This window comes from Phoca vitulina, unplaced genomic scaffold (assembly GCF_004348235.1).
Source record: "Phoca vitulina isolate PV1807 unplaced genomic scaffold, GSC_HSeal_1.0 scaffold7, whole genome shotgun sequence".
NCBI classification, from domain to species: Eukaryota; Metazoa; Chordata; class Mammalia; order Carnivora; family Phocidae; genus Phoca; species Phoca vitulina.
In genome coordinates this window covers 39,055,380-39,071,640 of record NW_022589710.1, presented here as the reverse complement: position 1 = coordinate 39,071,640, position 16,261 = coordinate 39,055,380, and the positions used below count along the sequence as shown (strand labels likewise).

At 42.3% G+C, this 16,261-nt stretch overlaps 1 protein-coding gene across 1 annotated transcript in view; it reads right to left on the bottom strand.

Moving 5' to 3' along the window:
* ARG2 (arginase 2) overlaps positions 1-3,884 on the bottom strand; it is a 34,810-nt gene extending 30,926 nt beyond the window's left edge. Inside the window, exons 1-2 of the mRNA XM_032405385.1 lie at positions 3,675-3,884; positions 2,652-2,724 (exon numbers count right to left, since the gene is read on the bottom strand). Of these exons, the coding sequence (XP_032261276.1) occupies positions 2,652-2,724; positions 3,675-3,785 (184 nt within the window). The 5' untranslated portion in view covers positions 3,786-3,884. The remainder of the gene's footprint in view (positions 1-2,651; positions 2,725-3,674) is intronic.
* Positions 3,885-16,261: the final 12,377 nt, after the last annotated feature.

The following is a 16,261-nucleotide window of genomic DNA, read 5'->3' as shown; positions in this document are numbered from 1 at the left end:
CTAGCCTAGCTGGGAGGAACCGGAGTAGCTCCCACGCGGCTTCGCGAACTCCAGGACTCTGGGCAGGTCCCAGCCGCAGTCCGTTTAGATAGTTGTTTCGGTGGCCGGCACCTCTGGTAATCTCCGTTTACAGCTAGCTTTCCCCCACAGAATACTCCTTCAACTTCTGAAGAAAAAAAACAGAGGGCCAAGGACCGTGGCTTTCAGCGCTCACCAGAGTCAGGAGCAGAAGCACCGAATCTGAGCCTTGCCAGAGCAATTGCCTCTTCGTCTCTCCCAGGCTCTCCACATATGCTCAGATAAGGGGTTACCTGAGAGAGGAACCGAGTGTTCTTACCAAACCCAGACACTAACATCAAATCCACTCATTCACGAAAACAGGACGTTTGGCCAATGCCATGGCAGCACCAGCAGCCTGTGACATCACAGCTGAAGGCAGGGAACAAAGGGGTTTGTGGAAGTTACCTTTCTGTGGGTCTTCCCTGCCTTGAAATTTGACCCATGCTGCTCGTTTGAAAGTGTACTTTAGTACTGTTTCACAATACAGCAATTGAAACTTCTCTTGGTACTTCTCTCCAACCTATTTTTGGAGATTAGCCAAAAGCACATGCCACAAATCTGCTGAGTGCCACACTCTTATTAATATGCAATGAGATTCTATTTTGGGCTGCTGGTGATACTGGCCTACCAGTCAGCTACAGGGTAAGGATATAAATTGTAAGACTAAAAATATCTGGAAAAAAAAAAAAAAGGGAAGACCAAAATAAAAACTGCAGCTTCCCCATCACTTTAGGTTGAGAGTTTATAGAGGAGGTATTTGAGGATGTAGTATTTAAGGGAGAATGGCTTTTCCAGGTTGGAGTGGAAAAATACCATGAGCTAGGACAGGAAAGATCTACAAAGCATGAGTAAGAGAAGCTGCCACAGATGTGCCCCTCCCCCTCATTCAGCAGCCTCAGCTGAATATTATAAATATGTCCTGTGTAAGAGGCCGAAATTGACTCTTGTCAGTCTATTAAGGTAGAATTGAGCACTGAACAGGCAATTCAAGCAAGGCTAGGCCCAGGTCATCAGATGGGCTGGAAGGGTTTATCCAGTGTTTAAAAAAAATAGTGATTCCCAGAGATTGTCCTCTTTGGTGTAAATGCTGCCTTTTAAAAAGGTTGAATGTGGGGCGCCTGGGTGGCTCAGTCGTTAAGCGTCTGCTTTTGGCTCAGGTCATGATCCCGGGGTCCTGGGATCGGAGCCCCGCATCAGGCTCCCTCCTCAGCGGGAAGCCTGCTTCTCCCTCTCACCCTCCCCCTGCTTGTGTTCCCTCTCTCGCTGTGTCTCTCTCTGTCAAATAAATAAATAAAATCTTAAAAAAATAAAAAATAAAAAGGCTGAATGTGTACAGCTGATTTAAAGGGACAGTATCCTCATTTATAAGCAGAAATAGAAACTTCTTCCCATTAGGTAACTGATGACACATTAAAACTAAATCCTCATTTCTCTTTCATCTTTGGTGGTGAACCTGGAGAGTCATTAAAAGGAATAAGAGACCCTACTGAAGAAGGATCTGTAATTATTTAACAGAGAAGAGTTTTGAGTATTCAGCCAAAGACATCATATCTAGATGCAGCCAGATTATAGGAAGTACACCTCAACTCAAGGTGGCTTTGGTGACTTCACTAGTCCTGTGTTTTAGAAGGAAATGATCCACCCCTGGAATGGACTCAATGATCAGCAGAGGAGGTTTCAAAGCAAGAGTGGGGAGGGGATTTGTAGTTCACCTAGATTCCCCACTGATATCTGCAGCACCTACAGCTCGATGCTGCCATGCCTTTTGCACTTACAGCTTCAGAAAAGATCTGTGAATTGTCCTAATATGAATGGAGGAAATGGCCTCAAACAGCAGCTAGAAACATTCAGGTTAGATAAAAGGAAGAACCTTCCTAGCATAACAGTTGGAATTTGGTGCCCTCTTACCAAAAGAAGCGTTCTCTATTACCATATAAATGGCATTTGTCTTTGGGTCAGGTTCTGTAAGTTTAGAGTACTATCCTAATTACAAGACTGCAGTTTTCCTGCAGATTACCTGGGCACTTGTGAAAATGTACATACATGTCTGGGCCCCACCACAGAGCCAATAAATCAGACTATTCCATGGAGGAGCCTAGGAACCTATATTTTTAACAAGTAACTTAAGTGATTTTCATAATCAGGGAAGTTTGAGAAACACTGATCTAAGGCTCTGCTTACATTAATATAAAGCTGTTCATCCTGGGGAGGAAACAAAGGATATGAAGAGAGGAAACTGGCTAGACTGATGCATCAGAAGCGCCTCCTAATTGAGTTCAGAGAGCTAGAATTTGAGAGGGAAAGGCTGACTGAGCAGTTAGAGCTGGGGCTAGCTAGCATTCTTTCCACTGCCTTGCATTCCCTATGCTCCCCACCCCCCGCCCCCACCTCCTTGCCTTCCACACAGTTACTCTCTTTATTGCCGACAAGACTCTGCCTGAAGACTCCCAGATCTCAAACCGCAGATGGGATCTAAGGGAGGATGAGAGGCTTCCCAAGTACAAGCAGATCCTGTGCAGTCCCTGGATAGGAGAGGAGACAGAACTGGTCTGTTACCAGCCATCACAGACATCTAAAATCCAGCCACTTACCCAAATTGGAGAGTCTTTTCATCAAGCCAGCTTCTCTAATGGCAGCAGGACCATACTCCACTCCTTTTCTTTTCTGTCACATAAATTACACAGTTAGATGCAAGGGAAAAGGGTTAGAAATAAGACCCCTTTATTTCACAAAATACAGAAATCTGCTATTCTATACATAGTTCCCAACAGATCCCTCTGAAAACCTGTGACACCATCAGCCCTTCCTTTTATTATTTTCACCTGAGGTCTGATCATTTCAAACACTTGCAGGAAAGGATCGAAAAACAACAATTACTGGAATCAAATCAACCTCCAAAAAAGCCCCTGGCTGTGGGAAGAACAGGCGGAGGCCAAGACGGAGGAAGGGGCTGAGCAGGTCTGGATCTGGTGGCTGGCGGGGTAGGGTGGGGTGGGGTGGGGTGGGGTGGGGTGTGTGTGTGTGTGTGTGTGTGTCTGTGTGTCTGGCAGAGGCCTGAGCCTGGGCTCACTGAGCAGTGAGCTCTCCACGACTGCAGGTTTCTTCCATTGAAGAGAACAAAACAGCCCCTCCCGTCCTCCCGCCGCTAGAGAAGGCAGCGCCAATTTCCCCGCCAACGAATGGTTTCTGAGAACGGACCCTGGAGCCTTAAATCCTCGGTCGCTCTCTTTAACCTCTTCTCTCTCGACTTTCCACCGGGTATTCTGGCCGGTTTCTCCCCCTCCAGCCCCTCCCTGAAATCCCGCCCCTCCCCTCTCCCCCAACACCCCAAGCGGGACCCACCACTTTCTCGCTCCTCGGGAGGAAGGCCGCAGAGACCCGCCAGCCCCCCGCGACCCCCCGCCCGCAGCGCAAGCAGGATGCTCTCCATCTCTTTTCTCCTTCCCCATCTTCTACCAGGGGAAACCCCACGTGCTCTCTCGGTGCCCAATCGTGGGAACCCACCACCTCGTCCTCCTCTCCGTTTCTCCCCATCTTCTCCTCGCCTCCCAGTCCCTCACCCCACCCCCGCTTTCTCCAGGTTCTGCCCCACGGTGCCAAGTCTCGGTTCTCACCTGTCCCTGTGAGAACGGGGCTCCGATCACAGCCACCGAGTGAACAGACTTGTTCAGGACGGAACGCACTTGCGTCCGGAGGAGACGCGAGAGGCTGCTTCTCAGGGACATGACTGGCAGCGCGGGAGGGAGGTGAGAGAGAAGCTGCACTGTGCGGCTCGCCGCGTTAAGTGAGCGCAGCCGCCCGGCGCCGCTTTTCACCTACCCGGGCGCCAGCTGCACCGCCCCGCCCTGTGACGTCACTGCCATCCGGTCCCGCCCCCAACCAGCCCCCGACACACCTTCCAGCAGATCCCGCCCACTGCTCCTGGCCGGGACACGCCTTCGCTGACGTCACCCCGCCCTAGCCCGGGCTCTCCCTCGGGGAGGAGCCCCTGCAGCTGACGCCACAAGGCTAGTGTCAGTGTCGGACCAATAAGAGCGCGGTCACGGACAGGTGTGTCCCGTCTCGGGAAGCGACCGGTACCTGCGAAGTTAGCGAATTCGGCGGAACACGGGAACCAACTCGCAACCTCTCAGATCGCAACTCTCTTCACACGTATGCATGCCCGGCAGATGTCAACTCTAGGAAAGGGCTGGCTGCCCGGGCTGGGCTCTGGGCTGGTCTGACCCCACCTGAGTGCTCTGCCCAAGATGAAACCAGCATCCATCTGCTCTGTTCCATCTCAACTCCGGGTCCAAAAAACACACTTACCCATCTTCGGGCTTTGAAGTCTAGGAGATCCAATATAGATAGAGCTCTCTGGGCCGGGCATGTTAATAAAAACTCACCTATCCTAGGTATTTTGGATGGGGAGGTTAGGATTTTTCAAAACAATCACCTCCCAGGTGTTTCCAATTCTTCACCTGAATAACGGGACCACTGGTTATAAAAACCAAACTTAACAACATATCTGGACTATTCCTAAAATTTGGGGAGGCTAAAGAGCTGAAAGTAACTAGAGTTTTAATAATAATAGCCAACTACAGTTCCACGAACGTTTAGTCCTCTAAGAATTCCATAAATCGGGGACTATTGTAAAGAGGAGGAAAGAAGATCAGAGAAGATAACTTTCCCAAAGTCATATGGCTTGTAAGAGACAGAGTTGTGTGACTCCAGATTCCAAGTTCTTATCCAGGGTGGGCTTGCAGGAATTTGGACATTAGTCCTACCAAAATACATTTTTACGTAAACAACAGAAAATTATCTCACCTGATGCCAACTTACATGCTGCTCTCCAAAATAGCTCAGAAGTCTTCAGGGCAACATCATAACTCCAAGGAGCTTTAGTATTTTAAGGCAGTTTATTTTTAGAGGATAAATTTTACACCTGTCTCCCCCTGCTGGTCTAACAAAGACATGTCTGAAGCTTTAGCAAATAAGCAGTTACTGTAAGGCAATAGTTCTAAAAGTGTGGTCCTCTCGCCAGCAGCACCAGCCTTTGCATACTTGTCAAATGGAAATTATTAGGCTCTACCCTCAAATTTACTGACTCAGTAACTCTTGGGGTGGAGCACCAGCAACCTAAATTTTAACAATCTCTCCAGGTCCGGGAGCTGTAGGGAGCAGTAGGGGTGTGGTCAGGGATTCAGTCACTGATACTGATACACACTTGTTCAGATTCTTGGAATTATCTTGGTACCTTTTTCTTGTCCATCACCACATCCAATTTTTTTGTCCTTGACTGTATTTTCTTAAATTGATTCAGGCTTTCCTAGACTACCGCAAAACCTCTGTTTCTTGAGCAGCTACTGTGGGTCACCAGATTGACCTTTCTAAAGTACTACATTAATCCTGCATGTCATTTCAGGGGTTTTCTGTTACCTATAGTTTAGTCAGAGGTGAATTACTAGTTCCACATTATTATGGTTGGGGGGGAGGGAGCAGTAGATTGTTATATTACTATTATCCTTTAAAATTCTAATTATTATTGCTTCCATATGTCTGAAATTTTTTTTTTTTTTTAAAGATTTTATTTATTTATTTGAGAGAGAGAAGGAGATAGAGACAGAGAGAGCATGAGAGGGGGGAGCATCAGAGGGAGAAGCAGACTTCCTGCTGAGCAGGGAGCCCGATGTGGGACTCGATCCCGGGACTCCAGGATCATGACCTGAGCTGAAGGCAGTCGCTTAACCAACTGAGCCACCCAGGCGCCCCGTGTCTGAAATATTTTATAATTCATTTTTAAACCCTGAAAAATAAGTGGTCTGCTTTTGTTTTCAAAATAGGCATTTGTTTTCAAAATAAGTTATTAAAGATACTATTCTAAAGTTATTAAAAGTCATAGTAGAATAAGTTGTTTTAGAAATTTACTTTACAACTTGTACTCTGTTATTGCATAAGTCTACGACTCTTCCTCAGATCCAAAACAAGTTGTTCTGCTTTTCTTCTTCCTTTATTGGAGGACCTAGGTATTCTACCTCTCTAATTCAGTAGCTGCCAACACACTATCCTTGATAGGTTGCTGGCACTGTGTATGTGGGGAGTGGGGCGGGGGAGCTGGGTGAGTAGGTAAGACGTGATCATGGTGTTTGCCAATTTCCATGGTGTATATACTCCCAAGCTACCATTGTGATGTCACTGATCGTGGAGTTGGGAAAAAGTGCTCATCATATAGTATTTCTACCATACAGATACGATCAACATAAATAACCTCAAGAGCACAGATAATACCACTGTAGTTATAATTAGGCAATGACAAGTTCTGAATGTATATTATCTTTGTTTTAATACAATTTACTTGTAAGTTTATATAATTTTATTTTTAATAATGATTTTTAAGAACTGGTTTGAAAGAGTCTTGAAAATGTAACGATAAGGTTTTGCAGGCGGCAAGCATACCTCCAGTATGTCTCCAGCAGACCACTGTTTACTGAAAATCCAAGGGAACTCAGAAAAGACTAAACTGGAAATTCTCAAGGGCTGGGACCATAAATCTTTCTGCTCATCGTTTTATCCCTTCCTGAATACAGTGCTTGGTACATAGCAGGAGCTTGGCAAATAATTGACCTTCCAGATTTTTTATGAAATCCTTACTCATAAGCCTTGGTCTATGGCTCTGATATGGAATGGAAGTCCCTAAAGATTTCTTTCTGAATTTCTACTTTTACATACTAAAGAGCTGAACTCACCAACCACACCTTTAGACTCTAAAATTTAGAGTCTCTTTCATTTAAAAAAATTTATTTGTTCACTCATTTATTGCCAATACTTACTGAGCACTTAGTGTGTGCAAAGCATTGTTCTATGTGCTGTTCATAGAGATGAAGACGTAATAGCTCATCACTCCCAGTGCTTACATTCTAGTGGGGAAAAGAGTTAAGTAGTTAAATAATTTCAGATAGTAGTAAATACTATGGAGAAAATAAAGGAGGGAAATGGGACACGAGGTGCTGTTTTAGATAGGGGTATCAAGGAAGACCTCTCCAAACTAACGTTTGAGCCAGACACCTGAATGATGAGAAGGAGCTGGTCATAAAAAGTTCTGGGAATAGAGCCTTCTAGGTTTACAGGAACAGCAAGATCCAAAACCATAAAGTTAAAACATGCTTGTGGATCAGAAGAAGAACAAGAATGCCTGTGTAGGCCCAGTGTGCCCCAATGTGCAGAGGAAAGGGCGTATAGTCAATTGAATCAGATTGATAGGCAGGGAACAGAGGCAGCATTGAAGAGCATGAACTTTAGAGGAAGAATTTTTTTACACAAAGGCAGAGGGTTAAATTGTTCTGAACCTGTATTATGTTGTTGGGAATATTTGGTCCCTTCTTTTTTGCTTTGCTCTTCTATCCCAAGTCTGGGAGAATTAACATAATGACCCTAGGATACAGTTAAGGTAAGGAAGCAGAGGATGAGTACTATAGAGGGTAAAATAAAGAGTCTGTTTACCATGCAGTGGGGACTCCTGGATTCAGTAGAAAGGCTGGATAGAGGGGAATAAAGGAGGGGGATAACTATAAGTGACTGGTTTCATTGCCTGCCCAACCCACAGCCTGGTCTAGAGGCAGCCACCTGAGCCCCTTACATACTCCTCACCGCCCCCAACACCACCACAAAGACAGGAGTTTTCATTACAAGCCTTGATCAGTGATAGGGATGTGAAAGCAGCAATATGGCTGCCAGCAACGTATAAATGAAACTTAGGTGTGAAATCTGTTTTGGCACCAATGGAGGCCCAGGTTGCTAAGGACACCTGAATGCTTTTTCCTTTGTTCAGGTTCCAAACTGAAAACAAGTCTTGAGCCCTCTGTACCTGAATGTTCTATTTGGGATGTTTTGTAACCAAACTAACATTGAGTTCCCTCCTTGGTGAGTTATAGATAGAGACTACACCAGGTGGAGTTGTCACACAAAGGAAAGTTTATCTGCAGCAAATAAGGAAATCATGGAGATTAACTTCCAAAGTTAGCCTTTGGGGGTGAGTGGGTTTCTTTGAATATTAGGATGAATACTCGGAAAGGGGAGCTTTGTCATTGCATGTAAAGATGGGCATAAGGTTGCCAGGCGTATTTAGAAGACATGCCTACACAGGTATCCCATGTTATGTTAATGAAGCTTGTATTCCTCCTCGGGCCGAGATTTTAATGGTATAATGAGGTAGAAGTAACCGTCAGACACTCCATGGTCCCTCTGCTCTGGTGTGAGTCAGTGGTCAACCTCAAACTGCTCTAGGCCTGTGGAGCTTTTCCTGTTGTTTGCCTCAAAAAGATAAGGTTAACATTCCCATGAGGAAGAAGGGTGTCCACAGGGGTCTTGCTGGTGACAGTTTTAACCTAATTAACCCTATGGGGCACAGTTTCACTTCCTCCCCACTCCCTACCTCCTTCCCTTCACTTAATTTCTTCTCATCCTTCAGGTTTTGGTGTCAAAGGCCCTTCTCTGAAGAAGCCTTTCCAGACCTCCAAAGTTGAATTAAACATAATCATAAAATTTGCTAAGGTTGCTGAATGATTACTATATGCTAGATAGCTACCTGCTCACTACTTCACAGTTGTTATTTAATCCCCATCACAAGACATGAGATAGGCACTATTATCATCTCCATTTCAGATATGGTAACCAATGCTTGCAAAGGCTAACAAATTTGCCAGAGCTCACACAGTAAGTGGCCAAAAGCAGAATCCCAAACCCGAGACAGAGCGAGGGTTTTAAATACCCCTCGCATGGTTCACTTAATCCTCTGAATTATAATTGTCTATTTAAAGGACTGTCTCCTTCTCCTCGAGAGCAGCTTCTTTGAGAGCAGGAATAGTCCCTTACTGTCATTTAATACAGTGGCTAACATGAGAGGTGTTCAATAAATTTTTATTGAATGATTATATATTTTAACACTGCAAAATGGTGTGTACACTATGACTACAATAATTTTTAAAAGTGCAAAAACTAAGAGATGGAATGAGAGAGAAACATGTAACACTGAAAGGTTTTTAGGATTATGCATAATATTTTTCTCTCATTCAAAAAATTTCTATATTATGTCATCTTTTCAACAATGAAAACATTAAAATAAGAGGACTTAAATGCTTGGGAAATGAAGATTTATTGGTTTAGGTGGCAGGATTATGGATGTATTTTCTTTTATATAATTTCAATTTGATGGGAAAATAATAAACATATCTTATTAAAAATGGACAAGTAATAAGATTTTAAAAATATATATTATTTATAAGAGTATCAAAAACCACTAAACACCTAGAAATAAGTCTAATGGAAGATGTGCAAGACAACTACAAAATATTGCTGAGAGAAATTAGATAAGAACTAAATAAGTGGAGAAATATACCAGGTCCATGGACTGGAAGACTCAGCATAGTTAAGATATCAATTCTCCCTAAATCGACTGATAGATTCAATGCAACCCAAGCAGAATTTTTGGTGAAAATACAAAGAACCTAGAACAGCCATCACAATCTTGAAGAAAAAGATTGAAGTTAAAAGACAACATCATGAGAAATCAAAACCTACTATAAAGCTATAGTAATTGAGACAGATTGATGTTGACACAGGGAAGACAAAATAGAAAAACAGACCAAAATAGAGTCTGGAAACTGACTGACACAAAAGTAGTCACTTGATTTACAACAAAGCCACCATTGCAGTCAGTGGGGAAAGATGGTCTTTTCAACAAAGCTATTGGGGGAAGGGCACTTGGGTGGCTCAGTCCGTTAAGTGCCTGCCTTCAGCTCAGGTCATGATCCCAGGGTCCTGGGATCAAGTCCTGCATGGGGCTCCCTGCTCAGCAGGGAGACTGCTTCTCCCTCTCCCTTTGCCCCTCCCCCCAACTCGCATTTTCTCTTGCTCACTCTGCTCTCTCTCTCAAATAAATAAATTTTTTAAAAATCTTTAAAAAAAAAAAAGCTATTGGGGGAAAAAAAGACTTCGACCCTTACCACCTATCAAAAATTAATTCCAAATGGATCATAAGCCTAAATGTGAAAGGTAAAACAATAAAGCTTTTAGGAAAAAAAAGAAATAGAATATTTTCATAACTTGAGGCAGGCAAACTGTCTTGAATAAGATCTAAAACAACATTAACCACAAAAGAAAAGATTGATAAATCAGACTATATTAAAATTAAAACCTCTCTTCACCAAAAGACACCATTAAGAGTATGAAAACATAAGGCATAGAATGCATTTTACTGCACGGATGATAGCACCTAAATAAAAAATTGTTTTAAATGGACAGATAAGGAAAATTCCACTTCTAAAAGATGGAGTAGGCATATCCTTCCCTATCTTTCCCACTGAGAACAGCTAAAATCCTTGGACATTTCTGGGGTGCTTGGGTGGCTCAGTCTGTTAAGCATCTGCCTTCAGCTCAGGTCATGATCTCAGGGTCCTGGGATTCAGCCCTGCATTGGGCTCTCTGCTTGGCGGGGAGTCGGCCTCTCCTCTGCCCCTCCCCCTGCTCATGCTCTCTTTCTCAATTCCCTCTCTCTCTCAAATAAATGAATAAAATCTTTAAAAAAAAAAAAAAATCCACAGTGCCTGGATGGCTCAGTTGGTTAAGCAGCTGCCTTCGGCTCGGGTCATGATCCCAGGGTCTTGGGATCAAGCCCCACATCAGGCTCCCTGCTCAGCGGGGCACCTGCTTCTCCTTCTCCTGTTTGCCCTGCTTGTGCTCTGTCAAATAAATAAAAATATTTAAATTAATTAATTAATTAATTAATAATATCCTTGGACATTTTATATGAAACAAACAAAAGACTCTGAAAGGTGGAGAGGAGGCAGACTGACTAGAGAGTCTCACTGTGACACAGCAGTGTGTTCCCTGGGTTTTCTTTTTGCCTCATATATTCCAGACTGGGTGCTGGAGTAAATGGCAACCAGGAAATGCTCTATAGAAACCTGCCTTCTCTAGACAAAGAACAAAGTAAGGCACAAACTAGCAAGACAGTAAACTTTTAGACATTACCTACTCTACAGCAGCCAAGCATTACCAAAAAAAAAGTGCCCCCTCCCCACTCCTGCCAGCTGGGGAACCTAGACTTATACCTCACCAGGCTGTAAAGAGGAGCTCCACCCCTGCCACTGGGGTGGTATCAGAGAAGGCTGAGTGCAGAGTGGGGGTTTTATCCCTTTTGAGTAGTAACAGCTTCCCCCAGTGCCACCCCATGGTGTCAGTGGAGTACATGAAGGGGAACTTGGACTTCCACACCCATCCAGAAATTACAAGGAACACCTCCCCACCAGGTGTCAATGGAGGCCAAGTGGAGAACTTGGACTTCCACCTCTACCTAGCAATAATGTGTTAGTGTCCCTTTTCCTCCACTGGAGCAGTGTCAGTGGAAGCCTGTTAGAAGATTAAATAAGATCCAAAATCTCATAATATTCAAAATGCCCAGGTTTCAACTGAAAATCACTCATCATACCACGAACTAGAAAAATCTCAACTTGAATGACAAGAGACAATCAACAGATGCCAATACTGAGATGACATAGATGTTAGTATTTTCTGATAAGGGTTTTAAAGCAGTCATCATAAAAATGTTTCAGCAAGTAAATACAAACACATTTCAAACAAATGATGAAGTTGAAAGTCTTAGTAAGGAATAAAATATATCAAGAAGAACCAAATGGAAATTCTAGAACTGAAAAATATAACTAAAATAAAAAACTCAAGGTATGGGCTTAACAACAGAATGGTGAAGACACAGGAAATAATCAGTGAACTAGAAGACAGAACAACAGAAATTACCCAGTCTGACTAACAGAGAGAAAACAGACTGAAAGGAAAAAAAAAGAAGAACTGAACTTTAGGGACTCTGAGACTATAACAAAAAAAAAAAAAAAAATCTAACAATCATATCATCTGAGTCTCACAAGGAGAGGGTGAAGCTGAATAAAATACCTGAAGAAATAATGGCTGAAAATTTCCCAAATTTGGCAAGACATAAAACTTACAGATTCAAGAAGCTAGCAAATGCAAATAGGATAAACCCAAAGAAATTCATGCCAAGATATATCATAGTCAAACTTCTGAAAGATAAAAACAAAGAAAAAATCTTGAGAGCATTGATGGAGAAACAACACCTTACTTATAGGAGAAGAATAATTCAAATGACAGAGATTTACCATCAGAAACCATGGAGACCAGAAGAAAGTGGCACAATATTTTCCAAGTGCTGAAAGAAAACTGTCAACCGGGTGCCTGGGTGGCTCAGTTGGTTAAGGAACTGCCTTCGGCTCAGGTCATGATCCCGAAATCCTGGGATCGAGTCCCACATCGGGCTCCCGGCTCAGCGGGGAGCCTGCTTCTCCCTCTGACACTCTCCCCTCTCATGCTGTTTCTCTCTCTCTCTCTCTCAAATAAATAAATAAAATCTTAAAAAAAAAAAAAAAAAAAGAAAGAAAGAAAAAACTGTCAACCAAGAATTCTATATCCAGGGAAAATATCCTCCACAAATGAAGGGGAACTCAAGACAATCTCAGATGAGAGAAAACTAAGAGAATTTGTCACCAGCAGACCTATCTTGAAAGAATGGGTAAAGGAAGTTCTCTGAGCAGAAAGCCAATGACAAAAGAAGGAATCTTGGAACATTAAGAAGGAAGAAAAAACAATGAAAAGAGCGAAAATATGAATAAACATAATAGACTTTCTTTCTCCTCTTGAGTTTCCTAAATTATGTTTGATGGTTGAAATGAAAATTAGGTCACTGTCTGATGGGGTTCTCGATGAATCTGAGGAAATATTAGGCAATTATAAATGGGGGAGGGTAAACAGAGGTAAGGTTTCTACACTTCACTCAAACCAGTAAATCACTGAAATCAGTAGACTGTGATAAGTTTTTGTGAGATCATAGAAAATAGGTACATTGGTCTCTGCCCCCAGTTCCTGGCACAGGGCTTCTCAAACCCTTGTAATTTCCTAAGAACACTAGAGCATCTTTTGTTCTAGTGTTTGGTCTTTAACCCTGGTTCTCGACACAGAGTTCCTAAATCCCTTGGAATTTCCTGGATGACAGCAGGGTCTTTTGTTCTAATGAGGTGATTCTTGGTGGGTTCCTGGGTGGGGGCGCTCACCAGAAAGACCAAGACATGATTAGAAGCTTGGAATTTTCAACCCCATCCCCCACTTTCCAGAGAGGGGAGAGGTGCTGGAAAGGGGGTTAATGATCCATTGTGCCTACATGATGAAACCTCCATGAAAATCCCCAAAGCATGAGATCTGGAGAGCTTCCAGGTTGGTGAACACATCCACACACCAGGAGGGTGATATACCCCAACTAGAAAGGTGAAATGTGTTACACTTATCTTTTTTTTTAATGCAAAGGAAATTATTTTCTCAATCAACTTTACTAAACTGCAACAAGTTTTATAAGTTCTTTTCATTGGCTTTTTATAAAACTGAGATATAATGGACAATACTTATCCTTTTATTAACCTTATTTATTTGGAATTTTTTACTTATATGGGCCTTTGTTTTTTCTCCCCAATTGGTAAGTAGGAGACCTACTCTCAGTTGACATAATAGCAGCAATCATTAATGCTTTATCATAAAATAATAAATATAATAAAAACTACAGTATGAGACAGTATTCTTAGAACAACTACTCAATCCTTAAGTGCAAGCAAATACTAAAAAAGAAGGTTCTATAGAAGGTTTTTAAGAACCCAGCATGGGCCATAAAAATAAAAAGTTAACTGAATTGTTTGATCAGATTTTTTTTTTTTTTTTTAAAGATTTATTTATTTTAGGGGCGCCTGGGTGGCTCAGTCGTTGAGCGTCTGCCTTCGGCTTGGGTCATGATCCCAGGGTCCTGGGATCGAGCCCCACATCAGGCTCCCTGCTCCGCGGGAAGCCTGCTTCTCCCTCTCTCACTCCCCCTGCTTGTGTTCCTTCTCTCGCTGTCTCTCTCTCTCTAATACATGAATTAAAATCTTAAAAAAAAAATTTATTTTATTTTTTAAAAAGATTTATTTATTTTAGAGAGAGCACAAGTGGGAAGGGCAGAGGGAGAGGGAGAGAGAATCTCAAGCAGACTCCCCACTTAGCATGGAGCCCAACACAGGGCTCGATCCCAGGACCCCGAGTTCATGACCAGAGTCAAAATCAAGAGTTGGCTGCTTAACCGACTGAGCCACCCAGGCACCTCGATCAGATTTTTTTTACTTACTATTCATGTTCATAGATACTCAGATTCCAAGAATAACTTCACTAGTAGAAATAAGTACCCATTTTACTAAAAGTCAGATTAGTTCTGTGTACCGTGACCATAATGCTCAATTCACTCAAATATATTTTCTGTTTCTTGTAGCCAGTACTCTTTGGAAAGTGTAGCAAAGACTGGCTAGTAGTTGTTCTTACCAAATCACTTCTCTCTCCCCTCTGGGCATACCGATAAACCATGTTTCCCAGCCTCCTTTGAAGTTTGGTATAGACAAGTCAATAAATTCTGGCCAGTGGAATGAGGGTGAAAGGCTTGGCCATAAAACCCTCCCATGCATGATCCTCCATTCTTGCCCCTCATCTGTAGGCCAGATACAGAGGATCAAATGGAGAGAAGCATGATGAGGTCCCAAGGGATCATGAAGCCACTATCTGGAAGAAGCCTGGGTCTCCAAATTACCTCTTGGCAGAAATTCTAAGTCATCTGACCACAAGCATCCACGTGGAACAGAGAGATAATAAATAAACAGTTGTGTTCAGCCTCTGAAATTGTGTTTTTGTTTTGTTTTGTTTTTAAAAATAACAGGGTATCTTGACAAATACAGAGTACACATGTTTCTCAAGCTTCCTTTCTTTGCTTCTCCACAATGGAATTCATTAGGGTATTATGACCCTGCAAAAAGATAGTAAACTTTCTTGGAGAAACTTGCTAATTGGTAAGTCTTTTCATCAGCTGCCCTTCTTTGCTGAGGCTTATTAATACTTTGAAATCCAACATTTATTATTTATTTATTTATTTATTTAATGGACAGAGAGAGACAGAGAGAGAGGGAACACAAGCAGGGAGAGTGGGAGAGGGAGAAGCAGGCTTCCCGCCGAGCAGGGAGCCTGATGCAGGGCTCAATCCCTGGACCGTGGGATCATGACCTGAGCCGAAGGCAGTCGCTTAACTAACTGAGCCACCCAGGGGCCCCTGAAATCCAACATTTAGAGCTAATCAACACTCCTTGCTCTTATTTTAAAGCTTATTTATTTTCTTTTAGTAATCTCTGCACCCAATATGGGGCTTGAACTCACAACTCCAAGATCAAGAGTCACATACTCTTCCGACTGAGCCAGCCAGGTTGCCCCTCCCTCCTTGCTCTTTTTATTCGGTCACGGTCATGAGAACTTATCACTTCATGTCCCAGATGGCATCTAGCTAAATGGCAAATACACAGGTTTCAATTTCTACTGAGGTCTCAAATGCAGAACAGAGTTAAGATGACATTGTGATCTGACAGAACAAAGGAGTTATAAGGATTTTGGAATTACATTACCACACTATTTATCCCTAATCATTTAATATTCAAAATTAAGTACATTAGGTACCTTTTTTCTTTCAATGATCTACAGTTATGAACCTTCTGAACCCGCACAGATTCTTGATCTTTTTTGTGCCACAGACCCTCTGTAAGTCTGGTAAACTTTATCACTATGTTTTTTAAAATGAATATAATACATAGGATTTAAAAAACAACTGAATTAAAATACAGTTATCAAAATATTTTTAATATGTGTTGTATGTGTCTCTATGACAGATTAATAAGATATAGAAGGGGAGGTCTAATAATTACTGCAATTTTGAAGTAGTGATGAATGGAAATGACATTTTGAGATAACTGTTATTGTGAAATGAAAATATTTGTGGTTTCTATCAGAGTGACAAGTATTGCTAATACTAATTGGTTTGCTGCCTGCATTCATAACCAAAAAAAAAAGGTTAAATTTCAGTTAGAAGTTAATGAAACTAAAGATAAACTTCTGATTTTACCCATGGAGTTCAGGTTAAGAACTCTAGGACTGGAGGTTCCCCCAAAACATAGACAGTGTTTCTCTGAGTGGTGGAAATATGGGTGGCTTAAATTTTTCTTCTTTTCTGTATTTTTCAAATTTTCCACAATAAGCAAACATCACTTTTGTAATTTTAAAAGACATCATGTGTTATTTATTGCTTGGT